This window comes from Peromyscus californicus, unplaced genomic scaffold (genome assembly GCF_007827085.1).
Source record: "Peromyscus californicus insignis strain IS unplaced genomic scaffold, ASM782708v3 Scaffold_15__1_contigs__length_86483966, whole genome shotgun sequence".
Taxonomy (NCBI): domain Eukaryota; kingdom Metazoa; phylum Chordata; class Mammalia; order Rodentia; family Cricetidae; genus Peromyscus; species Peromyscus californicus.
In genome coordinates this window covers 40,074,489-40,094,435 of record NW_026294447.1, presented here as the reverse complement: position 1 = coordinate 40,094,435, position 19,947 = coordinate 40,074,489, and the positions used below count along the sequence as shown (strand labels likewise).

At 39.9% G+C, this 19,947-nt stretch overlaps 1 protein-coding gene across 1 annotated transcript; it reads left to right on the top strand.

The window, feature by feature from the left end:
• Window positions 1-433: 433 nt before the first annotated feature.
• On the top strand, window positions 434-14,902 carry Dio2 (iodothyronine deiodinase 2). Its single transcript, XM_052738682.1, is given in 3 exon segments — window positions 434-1,389; window positions 9,447-10,008; window positions 10,011-14,902. Coding segments are annotated over 3 exon segments (807 nt in total). The 5' UTR covers window positions 434-1,167; the 3' UTR covers window positions 10,034-14,902.
• Window positions 14,903-19,947: the final 5,045 nt, after the last annotated feature.

Genomic DNA, 19,947 nt, shown 5'->3' with positions numbered 1-19,947 from the left:
CATAGAAACATTAATATCTTAAAAAATATATGAGGAGAAACCCATCTATGTTCACTCTTCCCCTTTTCTCCCTGCCTGCCAGGACTCTTTACTGCCAAAACTCCTGATTAAGCTAATAAAAATGACAGTCAGAGGAAAGTGTTAACATATTAATCTACAAATTATTTTTCTTCAAGTTTGGAAGCATTTCCTGAAAGCCGTCAAAGGTGATTTTCCCCCCTTTCTCTCCCTTTAAATCACAAAGCAAAATCCCACTGTCTTTTCCCCCACCCCTTCTCAAAAAAAAAAAAAAGTTGTGGGGTTTTGCTTTTCTGTTCACTGCACTCCTGGCCAAAGTAAAGCCCTCTTTCTCAATGACGTCAAGATCTTTAGCAAGATTAGGCTTTCATTTCTCTATTGCAGCAATTAGCCAGGGAATGTATAAAAGGCTTCAGGGAGACTCACTGGGCTGCAGAGAGAGGCACTCTTCTGCTGCGCAGGCAGAAGATAGCAAAGAGGAAAAGGCAGAGGGAGGGGGCAGAGGACTCAGCCGCTCCTGGAGAACCTGGAGAAAGGACAGACAGAGGCAGGCTGGGAGGAGGAGAAGAGAAAGTATGTTGAAAACGGAGTAAAGACAGACAGACAGACAGAAAGAAAAAAACAAACAAAAGCCTAACCTCACAGCACAGTTAAGAAATTGGCAGGGCAAAGAAGAAGTCAGACTGCGTTTAAAGGAACATGAAAAGCTAAAAGAAAATTTTTACCATCTCTGCAGTCTCATAGGTGCCTGGAAATGAAAGTAGAGCTTCCTGTCTTTAACGGACTCTGACAGGGGTAACTGGATTAGAGACTGGTACCAGGGTTTTTCTTCTTTCTTTTTTCTTTCCTTTATTTTTTTTTAAACCATCTTAAATCCTGAAAAAAAAAATGCATCTCGGAATTGAATGAATTGATGGGCACACTCCAACTGCTGGACTGCAGAGACCGGACTTACTCTTGCTATTTCTGCTTCTTTCAAAGAAGAGACAACTTGGGCTTCTTTCTAATTTAGTTTTTCTCCTCTCCCATCCCCACTCCCAACCTCCCCCCCCCTGGTCCCCTACCTCCTCTACCATCACCTTCCTTTTCAAAAAGAGGGTGAAGGGGAAAGCAGAGTGCACAAGGGGCCAGATTGAGGAGGCAGAGAAGATGGGACTCCTCAGCGTAGACTTGCTGATTACACTACAGATTCTGCCAGTCTTTTTCTCCAACTGCCTCTTCCTGGCGCTCTATGACTCGGTCATTCTGCTCAAGCACGTGGCGCTGCTGCTCAGCCGCTCCAAGTCCACTCGCGGAGAGTGGCGGCGCATGCTGACCTCCGAGGGACTGCGCTGTGTCTGGAAGAGCTTCCTCCTAGATGCCTACAAACAGGTGAGCTGCACCCACTGGGCTTCTCCTAGGGTCAGCAGGGCCAGGGGACTGGAAGGTATGGGGTTGCAGGCCATGGGGAGTCCTGTCTGGGGTGGCCTGCCCAGTGATTAGGTTCAAGGGAGTCTCAATGTCACTTGGGACACCTGTTGCACAGGTTAGATTTGGGAGTGACAGATATTGAGCCATCGTGACTCTGGGTGACCTCAGCAGGAGTCTTTAATGAGAGCTGCTGTTACTTTGTTCTGATTTGGCAGTTTGGGGGTTTGGTGGTGGTGAAATAACTCTGGGTAAAGTCAGAATTGTTGGAGACTGGGAGCGACATTTGTTCTGCTCTTGGCCGGAGCTGGGTTCTGCTGCTTTGCTTGACAGGAGCCTGTGTGAGATGTAGTAGGAAGGTTTGAATAATGTTACCTTTCTGCTGAAATGGTCAGAGTTGGACGGTGATGAGGATGATGGTGGTGGTGGTGATGATGATGGCTGTGACCACACCCTAGCCCCTTCAAACTTGAAGAGGTAATAGCTAATGGAAACAAGCCCAGGACAGCCATCTACTTGGTTGGATTTTGTGGATTCCTAGTTATTAAGTGTCAGTTTGCAAAAGAAAGGTCTAGGAAGTGTCAGGAAGCCAAACTTGGTATGTGAAACCAAACCTATAAATAATTTGCCCCAGAAAGCGCTGATGGGTCTCTTGTGTGTTCCAAGGTCAGGCTTTGGGCATTAGAACATCGACCTCTCTTACCTGGTGAAAGTATGTTCCCATCAGCATTTGAAACACCAGAGGAGGCGACTGATGTTTTTAAGCGAAAACTTCTGGTGTTCCAACTTTTCTGCTGCTGAGAGATGTTGGGGGAACATTTTCAAATGGTGTCTGTCAGGGCAAAGAGGAATACTTTTATATAGTCCTCCATGTCTTTGCTCTCATCCCTTAGGTTCATAGGACTCCTGGAGCATCCTTGGTGTTAGGAAGAATGAATACATTTGGAAAGAAGTTTCTACAAAAGGAGGAAATATGTCCCTAGGGGTACTGGGATAACTTGCTGGAGAAGGGAGTTTACAATTGTGAAGCCAGATGTTTAACCAAGTGGCATTCTTCAGACAGGTGGAATGGTAGACAGCATGATGGAAACTCAGAATAGCAGAGGAGGAAGGGAAGGAGTCCCCCCTCCCAATAAACATTGGAAAAATCAATCCATGTGCCAGGGAAATAAAAGTAAAGCATCCAAGGCAGGGTGTTCACTGGAAAGCAAATACTAAGGAAGAAAATGCCTTTTGTGAACAGGCTGTGTGATTCATGACATTATTATTTCAAGTAACCTGAAGAAGATTCTCTCTTGTTGTGCTGAGGGCATGTCAAATGTCAAGCCTCTTTTTAGCAAGCAGGAATGCCCTCATCAGGATAGGAATGGCTTCCCAGAATTTCCTGTAGTTAAATCTCAGTTATATTATATATATATATATATATATATATATATATATATATATATATATATATATATATATATATATATATATAGTTGTATCATATAATAAAAGGTATGGGCATGGAGATACTGAGAGATAATTCCATTCCCACAGATGTGCACACAGAATGTGACATTTACATGTATGTTTAAGTGTCAGGAGTTTGGAGGAGTGGGGCATTATGCTTGTACATTAAAATATTATCAACTAGTCAATCCCTTTAACTATATCTATGTACCATGTCTTACATAATATGGAACGCTAGTGGTTTGGTCTCATTGTATTAAGAGCTTGACTTTTGAAAGACAATGAACTTCTGCTTAGAAAAAGTAAAGAGTGAATTTTTGAAGAATTTTACCCACATGATATGTACAGAATATCAATATTATTTTTATATCAACTTTGGAGGCTACAAAAGCACCCAAAAACATTAATTGAGGTATTTCCTCATCAAGATCATTGAAGTGGAAAAGGAAAAAACAAGCAAATATCCCTATAATAAACTTCATTATATCTTTTTTCACTTACATATAGTGTTCCATTGTGTTGCAATATGTTGTTATTTGTGTTCATGGGAATTGAGAAAGATGAATGATTTGTTTTTACTTTTGGCATGTGGTTTGTGTATTCCTCTTATTTATTTCTTTGTCTCTGCTCACTGATTTGATTAGTGACCCAGTTCATGACTTCTGTTATTATGCTTGCTTTTAGTGATTTATACAATAGCTACTATGTGCAAAAGAAGCCCCAAGAAAACACACAGCCAGAGACAAGGCTGGGCTGAGTGTGAGATAAATGAAAACATTAAGAGTACAACTTGAGCTAAATTCTGTCCTCTTCTGTCTTGGAGTATGACTGGCACCATGGTGCATGTGGTGGCCTCAGAAGCTTACTCAGAACCTCTCAAACAGGTTGAATCATTTGCCAAATGCTGTGTCATCCATGGCACACTGTCTTTAGGCGTGACTGTTTCCATAGATGCTGGAGGAGGTCCTGTCTGACATTGCATCTTGGGATTTCACAATCTTGACTTGCATTATTTGGCGACTGCCACCCTGAAGCAGATTTCTCCAGGAGGAGGGGGTGTGTCCACATGGGATTCAATTAGGCAGATCATTCATTACTCCCAACTTTCTTGGTTCGTGAATGTCAGCTATTATATTTGCGAAGATATTTAGAGGCACTGGATTTGTTCGTTGAGGAGGTGACAGAGGCGGGAACTGAGTGAGGAGAGGGAAGAAGAACAGAATGAAATGCTAACAGTAAAAACTGCATTGGAACTTTAAAAGTGATTTAAAGTCAACTTTGTAAAGAAGTTATCTAAGATCACATGGGCTTGGTAATGGTCAGGAGGCCTTGTGTGCAATCTGGATTGAAAAGAAAAATCTGGAGACTGGTGAAAATGTTGGAGCAAATAACAGATATTTATTACTTAAGTTTCCTCAGTCTCTTTGCTTGTGAACACTGTACCCTTGTGCTGGTCCTCACAGACATAGATATTCGACTTGTGAGCAAGCTGTCCTCCCTTGGACCCTGGCTCTTACCTAAATGAAGTGTAAAAGTAAGCAGACAGTATAGACGCTGACAAGCAGGCTCCTTTCTGCACGGCTAATGTTGCAGTGGTACAGAAAACATGCTCATTGGAACATATAATTTTGGTTTTGAAAGGGTCTCTTTAACATTCTCCTCCTTCTCTTTATTCACCTCAAGCCTTCTGACACCGGCTTCTGCAGTGAAAAGTGGCTCTTTAAAGAGAGAAACTGTCCTAAAATACACAAAGAAGGCCACAGCCAGAGCTTGTCTGTCACTTGGATAAAACATAGTGAAATGATAGGGCTTCGAACTTCATTTTCAAGATACAAATCAAAAAGAGAATAGCCAAAAAAAGGGAACTTAACCCAGAAGATGGAGTAGGTAGGCAGTTCTTCAAGTCTGATTTATTTGGCCTGTCTGAATGGGGATGGCTAAAGCTCTGCCTAATGATCGTTTGGCCATGTTTCTAAGGACATTGGTGTAGCCTGATCATTATGTTAAAGAATTGGAAACTTTCTGAGAGTTAATTTCCAGTGCTTTGGATGACAAAAAGTCTGTCTAAATAGTCTGGTACATGCCCGTCCTCCATTGTTGTAATTGGTTTCACTACTCATCATGGGAGTGTGTGGTAAGTTACTCAAAAGCTCCTCTTAGGCTGTGGAAAAAACAAAAACAAAAACAAGATTGGCAGTATATGCTACATTTCCAGTTTATTCAAAGAATGGTTCCATATTTCCCTTGGGTCTGCATCTTGTAACATTATCTTCTATTCCCTAAGCACTCAACAGTGTCCTCAAAAGGAACCCATCACCAAGGGAGCCAAATTCTTATATATACTATGCATTTGTGCTTTGCTTATGTTTATAAACATGTCTGCTATCACCTTTGAACTTGGCCCAGAGATTTCATCAGCAGTAAACTTGCAAATGCCTCACCCACTCCCTTAGTGGGCATTGTGTTCCTGTCCACTGAAAAAAATGTAAGAAAGGATGACTGTAATAGTGCAGATGAGAGCGATAAAGGTCAGTGGTGACGCTATCACATTTTACGTGTGTCCTTTCTGATCCTTGCAAAATAAAGAGACCCTTTGGGAACATCGGAACTTCAAGACCAATTAGTGGAAATGATGCTTCTTGTGTTTGGGCATTAAATACTAGGCAGGGTTCTCTTTAGGCTGCTGATGCTGGCAGGGAAAGAGGTACCGACCTAATTACTCTTCCGCAAGAGCAAAAAAATGCCTTTTGAATGCCTCTTTGGCAAATATGTCTCATTAAGGACAAAAACCAAACACAAACCCTGTAAGAAGCAGAAATTAAGATGATAGGTAACTTGTGGCCAGGAGACTTTCTATGCCACTGTGGGAAATTAAAAAAAAAGTTTGGGAGTACCAGGGGATGATTTATTTTTGTTGAGCGTTTTTTATGTAGCCTCGATGTTATTATGGGACCAACTTTATTCTCTTCATCATTTTGGCTCTGTGTCAGGGAGTACTTTGCTCCTGTCTTCTTCCATTGTGAAGGCTGTGGGGTTTCTCCCATTCCATCTCAGCAGGGTTTCTAGCCAAGAAAATCCAGAAATTCTCCACTGGGAATTCTAATCTAGTAGAAATTTCATTTTCATAATGATTCAGGCAAAGAGGTGACAATGAACAGAATGAATTTAAAAGATTTTTTTTAAGATTAAGCCTGTTTTTTAAGATTTTAGCCAACTTATCTAAAACCCATCAGGTTTTAGAATTTGTGATGAGTTTTATGAGGCTTATAAAATCTGCTACTGATCTACTCACACTTGGGCTTACACATCATAGGTGTGAGTTTCTCTCTCTCTCTCTCTCTCTCTCTCTCTCTCTCTCTCTCTCTCTCTCTCTCTGTGTGTGTGTGTGTGTGTGTGTGTGTGTGTGTGTGTGCTTATTTTGTTATTCTGGTACTCAAACCTGGGGCTTTATGGATACTAGTGCCTCAGTGTACTTAATTTTATTAGTACCATTAATCTTGCCTATGTATTTTCTCTAGTCTGTGACCTTCATGAATAAGGTAATCATACATGACTTCCTAGTGTTTAATAGAATACCAAAGCTGCAAAACAAAGTAGAGGATTGATCTCATTTCTTTTATTCACTGGCTAGCTGAAATAAGTAAGACTATGTCAATGACAATGGTGTTGACTACAGCAGGTCTTTGGTGAAAGGGTAGGGTTCCTGTTTCTGAATGTATATGCTTTAGTGTGTTTGTCAATCATCTATCTGTGTTCACTGCAAGTCAAGGTTGCTATTCAGTGTAAAAGTCTTCCCTGACCTAGAATTATAGCAACCAGAATTTATTCAATAATTCACTCCATAAAGCTTAAGATGTATATTTTCCAGACTAATGAAACACCCAACACTTCCACCACTAGAGACATTTAAAAATTGTTGACTTCTCTAAACTTTAAATTTAGAGTGACAGTATGTGATGCTTGTCCTACATTTTCCTAAAGTAATCTAGAAACTAAAATTTCCTTGTTTTGGAAAGAATTGTGTGGCTGAACTGTCCATTGTCTCTAAGAAGTGACATGCACTTAATCTTTCCAAGGAAATTAACTGCAGGTAACAAGAGATTGTCTGTGACCAAAACATCAGATTGGATTGTTCAGGTGAATAGTCAAGGATAACACAAGGATCAGCAGGTCTGCTTGGGTGAGAGCCAGGGAGACCTAGGCCTGTTTACCAAGACCACACAACTGTTCACAAAGCTCAACAATGGCTCCAAAAATGCAGATGAATGCTTCCACCCAGTATGAATCCTTTAATCTGCAGTGCAGAGGTTATTTCCTTCTATGAAAAATTTCTGATCTAACAAGAAGTCTCTACAACACACGCATCAGAATGCATCCAGGCCTTCTTATCACAGGCCATTGGGGAATATTTCACAGCCAGTGGTGTTTAAAGCAGTCTTGGTATTATTGTATGATGTGAAGGGAAGTTAGACGTAATGGAAAGCCCTTTTGTAATCTTATTTAAGAACAAGTATCAAGCTCATCATATGCCTAAAATGTGTCTTTAAGTTTAATGTGTATTTCAGTGTTTCAAAGACCAGAGTAGTTAACTCTGAGATCTTCTGGCCAAAGGTGAATTTTGAGAATCCTCTATCTAATATTGATTATAAAATAGCCAAGATAATTCATATAAGTAACTTTCTTCTTGGTTGTTACTAAATCAAAATATATTTATTTAAATCTAAGGAAGACTAAGATTTTAAGATGTCTTTTGGACCACTACTAGTACCTATTTCAATCCAGCCCTGACAATTTTGAGAAGAGTAAGAAAGAAGTTTGATTCTTTCTCTAAGAGAAAATAAGTTATGTCTTGACATTAAAACATCTGAACAAAAATCCCTTGAGTGTTTTATATCAGTGTGCATCATTGCTCTCCTGCAATCCCCTTTTAAGTAGCTTCAATTAACAGTAGTTTTATATGGGACTATATTTGTATGAGAGAAATAAGTCGATCCAGTTGGAAATGTTTTGTAATATTAAGGATAGTGTATAAAAATCAATTGTACCATTTTAAGTTATCTCTAATGGTATTAGCTTTGATTAAACCATTCTAGAAGAAATCCCAATTGTGTTCATTCTGAATGAAATAATTGGCTCTTTTCTGTTGCCTGCTTTTTATTATCAATTTACAGATCCAAAGACCACTAACTTTCAGTATTTTGTGTTCAACTATTTCAACCATGTGCTGCTAAGGGGTTCATCGAATAATTTTAGTCAACATCTGAATGCTTATAATTCTGAGGGCCTTGCTAATAAATTATATGGTAGAGAAGCACATGGTTTGGGTCTTCCTATATAGAAGTGTGGGAAAAAAAACAAATATACATGGAAAGTGAGAACTTAGCTGAAAGTCAGACTGTGGAGTTGCTGTTTCTCTTGTCTGTTTTTTTTTTTTTCTTTTTCCCCAGGGGCAGCTTTGAGGGTCTAGCCATACCATGCATAATGTGAGCAGTAGACACAAGGACCTGCAGAGACCACATGATGGTGTGCTGAGGGGAGCATAAATCTCTTCTTAGGATAATTTTCCCCTTTTTTTTTTTAAACACAGGATTTTCTAAGAAGAGTGGTGCCTTATGTGGTGGGGTGCTGTCCGACAGTGGCAGTTCTTACTTTTACACAGTCATTTATAGAGTTCCTCTCCTTATCTTATCCTCCAGGAGCCACATAAGAAAAGCAGGCATAATTGCTTACATTTTCCAGGTGGGAAAGCATTGGCAAGGGCAAGTGGGAGGAATCCTACCTACAAATGGTGGATTATAGCTTGTCCAGCTTTGCCCAGAGACAGAACCCACTGGTCTTCTGGTTCATTGGTCGATAGTACAGGGCTTACACTGGGCTGGTGAAATGGCTCGCTGGGCAACGCTTGCTGCCAAGTCAGATGAAATGAGTGTGAACTCAAGGACCCACATGGTCGAAGGAGAGAACTGACTCCAACAGGTTGTCCTCTGACCTCCACAAGTGCTAAAACACACACAACAACAACAACAACAACAACAACTAACCAACCAACCAAACGTAATAAATTATTATTTAAAAGAGGAGAAAAGAGAAAATAAATGAAACTCATGTGTGTGAAAACTCAGGTCTTGCCTAAGTCTTTTAGAATTCAGAAAGAGGCAGTCCATTCCAAAAATGAGATAATTTATCTTAAAGTGGACCATTTACTTTTAACTTTTAAAATGAAGTCAATTAATCATTCATTCTATAATGCTTGTTAGGCATTGGCAGAGTAGTGAGAACAGCAAAGAACACCAGAATCAACTTAATTATGAAAACAGTTCATTCCAGTGTCTTCAGAGATGGAAAGAATTACCTCTAATGAATATTCAGGATGGAAGACTTTTATTCCCTGTTGACCATCCTTTATGTTACTTGACATAACTAGTTTTTACTCAGATCATATATATATATACACACACACATATATATACATACATATACATATGTATTAGAACCCATTGTATTTAGAGTAAATTGAAGTAGCAATGTGTTTAATGCGGTAATTCTTCTTTTTCTTTTTTCAACATTAGGTTAAATTGGGTGAAGATGCCCCTAATTCCAGTGTGGTGCATGTGTCCAATCCTGAAGCAGGTAACAAATATGCCCTGGAGAAGACAGCTGATGGGACGGAATGCCACCTCCTTGACTTTGCCAATGCAGAGCGCCCACTGGTGGTCAACTTTGGTTCAGCCACTTGACCACCTTTCACTAGGCAACTGCCAGCCTTCCGCAAGTTGGTGGAAGAGTTCTCATCTGTGGCTGACTTCCTGTTGGTATACATTGATGAGGCTCATCCTTCAGATGGCTGGGCAGTGCCTGGGGACTCCTCTCTGTCTTTTGAGGTGAAGAAACACCGGAACCAAGAGGACCGATGCGCAGCAGCCCAACAGCTCCTGGAGCGTTTCTCCTTACCGCCCCAGTGTCAAGTTGTGGCTGACCGCATGGACAATAATGCCAACGTAGCTTATGGAGTAGCCTTTGAACGTGTGTGCATCGTGCAGAGACAGAAAATTGCTTATTTAGGGGGGAAGGGCCCCTTCAGCTACAACCTCCAAGAAGTCCGGAGTTGGCTGGAGAAGAATTTCAGCAAGAGATGAATTCTAGATTAGCTGGTTAAAGGTGTGATTGCAATAGTGTTTATTATTTTAAAAAATATGTAAAAGAAGTTGAGAACGGAACTGAATCTACTATTTCAACTGAATCCCATTGCCTCACTGAAAGACAGGGATATACTTGTCAGAAAACATAGACCTCTGAACATTTCAATATGTCCTTTAGTACACAAGTGGCATCGGGCTAAATAGCAGCCTTCTGAGTGAACGGATCCAAGTTGGAGTGGAAGAAAACCTGATGCACTGTGTTCATCCTTGCTTGCAAAAGAAGTGATTCTGCTCTATGTGTGCTTTGGGACCAGAGAACAAGTGTTCCCTAAATACTTAGTGCTAAGGGAGCTACCACCTATGATCTGATTAAGTGTATTGTCTCAGCTTTAGTCATCAGGAACAAACCCAACTGGAAAGTCCCCCAAATACTTATAATGTGATCTTGAAGCCATGCTGTGCACTCAGGACTGAGGTGTTAGTTCTAGCCATGCAATGCCTTTTGCTAGTCTCGGTAGCCTAGAATTCCCAAGCGTATATGTAGATACCAAGAATGGGTTCCAACCTGGAGGGTTAAGATGACATTGGAAATCTGGCAGATGGAGAGAGCACTAGGTCAGAGAAAAGGAACTTGACAAACAAGGAAAGAGGGAGCATGAAGAGGAGGAAATTGCATAGTGTTTTACCTGGAAGATGTAGGAAATGAGAGTGTCATTCAACCACACCAGCATGGAAGTATGTACACAGCTGGGAAAAGAAAGGGGTTGACTAAAGATAGCACAGGGAGGGTACAGGTGGAACCATGAAGTGTAGCAATATACCTAGACTGAGAGGAAAGGGGAGGTGGGGAAGATAAAAAAAAAAGGGGGTGAATGTTTTCAACGTGGAGATAATTACTGTATAGAATTGTATGTGATATACCCATTTCAGTGGGTGATACTCTATAAGGGAAAATCCAGGGAGTCTGGTGCTACTGGGTCGTTCCTGCCAATTTCCTACAGTTACAATGTTACACTCCCCTCCATTCTTAATCTCTGAAGCATTGTTTTCTCTGGATGCTGAGGGAAGGGTGTAGGAGCCGGGTACCTAGCCATTCAGCTCCTTCCCTCTCCTAAAGTAGGTGAACTCTAATGATAATGGGTTTCTTTACTTAAACATGACAGCAATTTACTCTGATGATTTCCACCCATAGTTCTGAAGGCTTAGACATAGATTATCATTGATGTCATGGGGATTTGGTAAAATGGAATTTCCACTGACATTTGAATTTGGACTTTGGTTTTCCTTTAACTGGGGTTAACCCATTAGTTGAAGTTTAGTAACTATGTGCATAACTATGAAATATCTATGGATACATTTCTCTTAAAATAAAAGAAACAAGCTTCACCCACAAGCAATACCTAAAGATCACAACCTCAAAAAAACAGACCAACTGATGTTGTATCATAATTATTTTTTAAACTCAAAGACTTTCACATCACAACATATGGTTACATTTACATGTCAAATTAAATGGTTTCTATGTCTATCCCTTTCAGTAATTAAATCTAAAATTGAACTGTATGGGAAAAAATAATCTAAAGTCAAAAGTATCTTATTAAAATAGTTGTCCCAAATGAGAAAACTAGGAAGTGGGTGTGTATGAAACAAAAGTATTGTTTTTAAAAATGGGAGGAAGAAATAAGTCAGATCACTAGTCCATATTTGCTTAGATATTAAAGCAGCATTGTGGCTAATTTTTTTTGGCAGCATCTAAGATTGCTAGTGCTTTAAATCCTGTAAGACATACCCACAAAGAAACAAAGTACATTTCAAAAATGCAATGGTATCTAATGAACTGTTATAAAATCATATTGAAGATAGACTACTTCAGACTCCTCAAACATTAAGGCCTGCAATCAAGGCTTATCAGGAATTCCTCACTGATTTTAATCTTTAAAATGATGTTGAGATTTACGTGCCTCCCTAAAGAAGCAAAATGAAGAATTGGTTTCAGAGCACTCACATCGTTGTCCATAAATATCCCCTTTGCATTTCATGTGCCATAGTGGAACAGAATGTCAGAGAAGTGGGTGGGGGGATGAGTTTTGGCTAATGTGATGCTAGTTGTTTGGGGAAAAGAGTGGTGGAAAAAAAATCACCCAGTTGTGTTATATTTTTTTAAGAAAGAGAAGGTCGTATGTGCATACAATTTGTCTTTTGGAGGATAGGCCAATGGAGGAAGGAAGAAGAGGAAGTAAACATACAAAGACATAGTCTGTCTGTCAGGGACACAGACATGTTCAGTAGAACATGCAGAAACACTGGAAGAAAAACTGTTGAAGGGCCCAGGAAGAAAGTGGATTGGCAGAGCTCAGGAATCTTACACTGTGTAGAATGGGGTGGTCTCCCGGGTATGACAAGCCTATGATTCTGTAATCTGTTTATCTCAATGGAAGCATCTATGAGTTCCTAGGATGTGCCTTTTACAAAATTAAGAAGTCATTAATCCAGACAAGAAAACCAATGCTCAGCTCTTGTGCTCAGTGACACTATTAGGCTGTCAGTACCCACCTACTTAATATGCCTTTTACAATGTATATTCCTTTCAATAGTTATAGTTATAGTTGTCACAAGGAAATGCACATATATGTGTATATGTTCTCATAAGAATATATATATATATATACACACACATACATGCATACATATATGTGTAATCTTGGAGTTATTTTTCTTAGAACATAAACATTTCCCCCTATAAGATATGTTTACATGGGCATATCAGTTTAGACTTTTAAACTGAATTGGCCTGACCACTACTGAAACAGTTTCCAAGAACTTACCATAGCATCTGGATTTCTCAAATACATAGTGTTTGAAAGACATCTTAGACCATCACTTTGGTTTAGAGGAAGTAATCTGGACAACGACCTTCTTGAATGGCATGAATAAAGTGCCTGCCCAGCAAATGTAGACATCCGTCATACAAATGCAATGAACCTCCGCGAGGCAGAGCAGTTATTATTTTTGCTCTGTGTTGCCAAAGTGGCTGTCATTTAACTCACATGCTAACTTTATTCATTCTTTAGATCTCTACTCTTGTTTCCTTACCTCAGTCATAGTTTATGTCCCTAAATTTTTGGTAATATCTGCTTTTAAGTGGTCTATTAATTTAGTTAAATTCTCCTAATAATCAGTAGACACGTATTCTCTGATCCCATCGCCTGAGTGTATTTTACTATTTGTGTTTTGAATAAAATTTATAGAACTTTGTGAGGTCACAGGTAGAGGCTACCTCACACAAAATACTGGAGAAGAAGGTTGAAGATGCTGTTTATGCTATTCAGAGGATTTTCAGGTGGATATGAGCTGTCCTTGGCATGCCCTGTAGTCTCCATCCACAGCGAGAGGGATTTGCTGATGTCCAGGGCTTCCCATTATGTACATCATAAGAGGATCAACCTGGACATTAGTTCCACCTGACCTCTGACTGATGATTTGGAAAATAAGTTTAATTAGAATCCCTTGGCCGCTGCAGAGGGGAAAATTAGGCTGATTTCTGTCTTATTGAAGGATAAATAAAGACATACACCAGCACTTTAGCTTTTCAGAACATGTCCAATGTCATCTCTCTTAGTGGAAATTGACTGTGAGTCTTTTAATTTTTAGGACCTTTCTTTATGATATAGCCTCAAACTAGAACTCAAGTATATTTAGTTTACTCCAGCTTCTACAATTACCTTAAACACAGAAGTCAAACCCACTCTTTATATGGACTTCCAGAATGGACATAAAGATCACTTGCTACTTGATGATGGTACTGTCTTGGGACTGTCCCGAGTCCCCCTAGGAAAGGAGGGATCTGAGGATGCATGAACCAGGGAGCTGCTAGCTGGCAGGAATTATCCTCCCAAGGGCTTGGCTTACAGATTTGGAAAAAAATTGAAGTGAAACTTCTTATGCATAGAAGATGGCTGCTGCATGTCAGTAAATGACTTTAGGATGAGCAAGCATCAGGCCTCTTCTTCATGCTGTGTGTTCTAGATAACACCAGAAACAAGGTCTCAGACTTGACAGACTCAGCTCTGTTCCAAGATGAGTCTGAACCAGCAGAAAGCAAACATGTACAGATATCCAAACAAGACTTTTCAGGCAAGCCAGGGCTTGCTGTCTGTCTCGGGCAACAGCACCAGGGCTCTAGGGAGTTTATTTAATATTTACCGAGACTTTGCAGACCTAGCAGATGTTTAATGAAGTCACTATTTTGGCTCAAACTGCCCTCCCCCATCTGTCTTGAGAAAAAAAAAATTCAAACAGGTAAACATAAAACTGAAAGAGGCCCACAGAAGGAGATGGGAAATAAATAAAATTCTCTCAAAACTGCTCCAGGCCATGCCATGTGGTGTTTATGTGTCAGGAGTGGGGGATGAGAAGACCTATGTACCCAGTACTTGATAACCAAAGCAATTAAATGATCTTGGGTAGGGAACGTTGGCCAGTTTTGTTTAGTTTTGTATTCGTTGTCACCAGACTCACAAGCCCAGATAACCGGACACCCGAAGGGGGAAACTGAGATGTGCAGAGCTTACTGGTGTGCAAATGATAACTACTGACGAAAGAGTCACCCGCTCAGTCTGTGGTTGGATGTAGTCACATGAGTCTGCCTCTCCCATCTCTGTCTCCTTAGCAAGGAGAATATTTGGGTCATGATTCGAAGAGTGCTGGGTCAATGCGATGAGAATGCGTGTGTGTGTGTCCATCTCTGCTTCTCAGTTGCAGACAAGAGAAAAAGCTTTGGGGATTATCAGTAGAAAGAGTGTTGTTATATCGGTGCTGAGTGGTATGTGTGCTTTTCCAACTTGTTCTTATATTTTAATAAACTTTGAATAAAAGAATAGATCTACTCTTTGGTTCCATCTGTTTATTTTTAAACAACTTTCTAGACCTCGCTCTGGGCTGAAACACACTCATGGTTGACATGGAGAAGAGAATCCATCATTTTAATATTTACTCCTTGGTATTCGTGGGCAAAGGAGCCAGCGATGCCAGGTTATTTTAATCAAATGCTGTGTGCCAGAGTTTTCAAGGAAATCAAGATGAGTTGAAAGTAAACCTTCAGATATTTTCCATATTTATTAACAAGTCACACACAGAATTCATGAAAAGGGGGCCTGAGTCTGGAGACTGTGAATGAAACACTTACTTTGTTAGGTTTGTATTCTAGGGTTTCTAAGTGTAAGGAACATTCAAGAAGTTGGTTAAAGCAACACACACACACACACACACACACACACACACACACACACACACCTACATAGTCCTGTAGACACACACACACACACACACACACACACACACACACACACACACACGCACACACACACACACATTATTCATTATGTGATCAGCAATGCACTAATAATGCAACTGAAACATTAGACCAATGTATATCACATATGTTCCAGTATGAAAGGATATAAGGAAATGAATGTTCTATGAAGGCCAGGCCTGGAAAAATAAGGAACATGTTTGGAATGTGCTTCAACATGTGGGTTTTCTTTCTCAAACAGATTACTTAAATAAAAAGTTGATATTTCCTGAGACCCTGTTCTTTCTCAATATTTTTTTACCCATAATTTCATTAATACTGTAGCATCTTGTGCAATACTCTGAATTTTAGTGAAAAAATTTAAAAAATCATTATTTTACAATAGTTCATTCAGTTTCCTTCCTTTGCAGAGCCCCATGCTGGGTTCATGTGATATGCCTGTAAAGACCAGACTTCTTCAAGGTGCCTATCATGGATTTGGGGAAATTTTGCAAGAAGCATGCACAAATTGGTTTAAAAAATATAAAATGGTTTCTATTGGCTAGTAGCCCCAACTCCTGACAATAACTGGGACAAAACTGTGCCTCATTTTTTTCTTTTTGGTTTTACTTTAAAATATTTAATTTATTATTTATTATGTGTGTGCATCACCCTGGGTATGCATACTTTCATGCAGTAAGCAGTGGAGGCCAGAAGAGGGCACTAAATCACCTGGCGCTGGAGTCACAGATGTTTGCGTGGCACCTGGTACAGGTGCTGGGAACAGACCTTGGGTCTTCTGGAGGAGCAGAGCTCTTAACCACAGAGCTGTTCACACACACACACACACACACACACACACACACACACACACACACCCCTTTTTAATAGTTGTCCTTGAGTTTGCAGTATTCAGTTACAATAATTTCTATCCCAAACAACACCCTACTGTTTCAAGTAGTTTGAATATCTAAAAACAGTGACTACCTTTATTTTCTGTTTCCTATCCCTAGTATTGTCATTTACTCCACTTACATGTATACATAGTTACATGCCTACACAGTTACATGCATTATTGCTGATAATTTTTTTAGCACTGTTATTTGTTATATAAGAATAGGAAAATGAGATTTTACTTCAGGTTTGCTGTCAAAGCTCTCTATTAAGTTTTTGACCTGTATCACTTTCCTTTTCTCTAATGAGTGAATTTCTTTTAATGTCTCTCTCTCTCTCTCTCTCTCTCTCTCTCTCTATATATATATATATATATATATATATATATATATATTAAACATAAAATTATAACAATAATAAATATAAAAATAAAAATATAAAAACAATAAACATATATGCATATATATTCTCTATTCATTTTACATACCAACCACAGATTCCCCTGTCTTCCCTCTTCCTGCCCCCGAGCCTTCCCCTCAACCCACCCACCATTCCCACTTCCTCCAAGGCAAGGTCTCCCATGGGGAGTCAGTGGAGCCTGGTACATTCAGTTGAGACAGGTCCAAGTCCCTCCTCCCTGCACCAAGGCTGTGCAAAGTGTCTCACTATAGGCACTAGGCTCCAAAAAGCCAGCTCATGCACTAGGGACAGGTCCCCGATCCCACAGTCTGGGGTCCCCTAAACAGTTCAAGCTAAACAATTGTCTTGCTTATCCAGAGGGACTAGTCCGGTGAAGGAGATCTACTGGCAATACACTTTGTCAATTTTTGTTTGAGAGTGACTTTTTTTCTCCTTCAGGTTTGAAGGACAGTTTCAAAAGGTAGGCTTCAGTCTTTTAGTGAGCCTTTGTCTCAGAACTGTGGTCTTCACAAATGTTCCTCGATCATTTCACCCTCCTTAGGTAGCACCGACTAACTAGAATTTTGTTGTTTGCTGGTTTTTGCTTTTTCTATTTCAGTACTGTAAATACCCCACACACTCTCTTCTCATACACATGTGTTTTCTAAAGAGAATTCAAATATGATTATTTTCTTTGGTTCTCTATAAATGTTCATCTCCTCTGGCTCTTTCATCTTTTATCTCTCTAGCTTTGGTTTTTCTAAACTTGGAAAATATAACCAGGACTATAGTGTTTACTCTGGCTTTCAATATTTGTTTTTGCCTTTTAGTATGCCTTATGTTTATTATTATTAGTATTATTATCATCATTACTATTATTACTGATGGACATACTATGCTCGTTGAAACACACTCATGTAAATGGGCTTTAGCTATGAAGGGGAGGTGTCGGGGTGTCTTGCAGTCATGTTAGTAGGCCTCAGCCTGTTAGTGAGCCTTTGTCTCAGTACTGTGGTCCTCATAATTGTTCCCCCATCTTTTCACCCTCGTTAGGTAACACTGACTAACTAGAATTGACTTGATTTTTGTATCTCTCTTTCCTGAGGTCAGTCAGGCTCTCACAACACCCCAGCTGGTTAGGTGTTGTTAACCAATCTCTCCTGAGGGTTAGGTCTCTCAAAACAGCACAGGTCAGGTGTGTTTCAAGATGGTTCCTTTTGTCTTCTGTTCGCCATATGCCAGAGAGGAGTTGTTTTAATTTTCTGAGACCCAGTCTGGTTTCTGCAGTTGAAACTTACAAAAGTGTGAGAGACACCATGACTGGGTCCTCCTGGAATTTTACTGCAGATTTTCTTACATGAGGCTCCTGCAATGCACCAATTACTGTTTGGATATTCCTACTCCTCCTGCAGGAGTTTCCAGGTCTTAAGGTTCTACTAGGTCAGTTGTGATGTGTTTACCTTTCTGTTTCTCCAGTCTTGGGAAAGGATTTTCCTGGGTCTATACCCTCCCCATAGACTGGAAACTGTTGTTGAGTTTTCAGTCTGCTCAGCAGTTTACATGTTAGGGTGAAGTGATGGATGGATGAATCTATGAATTACCCGTCATCTTAATCCGGACCTGATGTTTCCAGCTTCTCGTTATCTTAGTCAAAGAATTTTTAAAAATGCACACAACTACTAAGGCAGTGAGAGGCTTCAGTTAAAGAGACAGTACAGGATACATTGTAAGGGATCTTGAATGTCTGAATGACCATGAACATTGGTTGCTGTTTGGGACTTTCTTTTACAGGGTCAGGAGGGGGGAGGAGTCAGTTGCTAAGGGTCATAGTGTGGGTGAATCTCCAATTCGTTTGACTGACTTGGATTATGAAAGCCTTTCTCCACTGTGCATGTCTTTTCTCATAATGCATTTGGTTTTAATCATATGCATACTCAACTATGCAAAGATATAAAAAGGAAATTTTACCTAATCATTCACTCACAGGACACACTATGCCTTACTGCCCGTATACCCAAGACCATCTTAGGCCAGCCCATTGCCTCTATTCCTGAATAGGTTCTAGAATGTTTGAATGGAAACTAACCACACAAGAGGAATTTATTACTAATAGAGAAAGACTTACTCTATTGTTTAAGTTCTATGTATGTGTGGATTAGTGTGGGTGAGGGTCCTAGACTGCTAGGTGCATCGTTAGAGGAGGGGTGTGTGTAGAGCTCAAGATAAGTGGAGTGCCAGACTGCTAAGCTCTCCTATACTTGCATGCCTCAGACATGTAAATGGAAACTTAGAGAGTCAATATACAGGGATGGTGAGAGGGTTCAGTGGGTAGATGTGCTTGATGCACAGATCTGATGACCTGAGTTCAATCCCAGCAACCTATGGGGAGGTGGAAAGAGAGAACCAACTCCACAAAACTGTCCTTCAAACTTCCACACTTGTGGCATGACAGGTGATCCTACACATTAGCACCATGCATATACAACACACAATAATGGATGGCAATTTAAAGAAAATTATATATATATATATATATATATCTTGAAAACTTAAAGTTATGATATTTAACTCCATCAGGAAGGGGGGGGTTCAAAAATATACAGAAGAAACATCTAGACAAATGAATTAAAAAAATAAAGGAATGGGCTGGGAGATGGCTCAGTTAATAAAGTGCTGGGAGCAAGGCATGAGAACCTGGGTTTAGATCTCCACACTTGTGGAAAAAACCTGGTATATAATGTGTATAAGGCAAATATCACAAGGTTCCACTCTTTATAAAGAGTTGCATGCAACTAATTACTGATGAGAAAGGGAGAATCAATCTGCCCCAGGGTTGAGCCTCCTAATTGGTTATCTAACACCAAGTGATCCTTCTTAAAAGCATATACAAAACAAGAACACTAAATAGACTCAGTCAGTTATATTTTTATATGTAACAATAATAAAGAAAACAGAATTTGAGAGAGAGCAGGGGACACAGGTATAGTTGGAGGTAGGAGCTGGGAGGGAGGGGAAATGATTGTAAATACAGTACTCATATATAAAATTATTAATAATAATGATGACAGTAATGATTATGAAACAACCTGGTATGGTGGTGCATATCTGAACACTTGTTCTGGTGGGGCATAGAGATGGAGGCATCCTCAGAGCTTGTTAGCCAAGAGTCTTGCCATCAGTGACTGCTATGTTCAGTTAGAGACCCTGTCTCAAAAAAGTAAGATGGACAATGACAGAAGAGGGCAACTGATGTTGATTTCTGTCCCCTATACATACAGGAATGCACAGACACAACACGAATACATACATACCACATACAAGCACACTAAAGGCCCTCCTGAGTAGCCT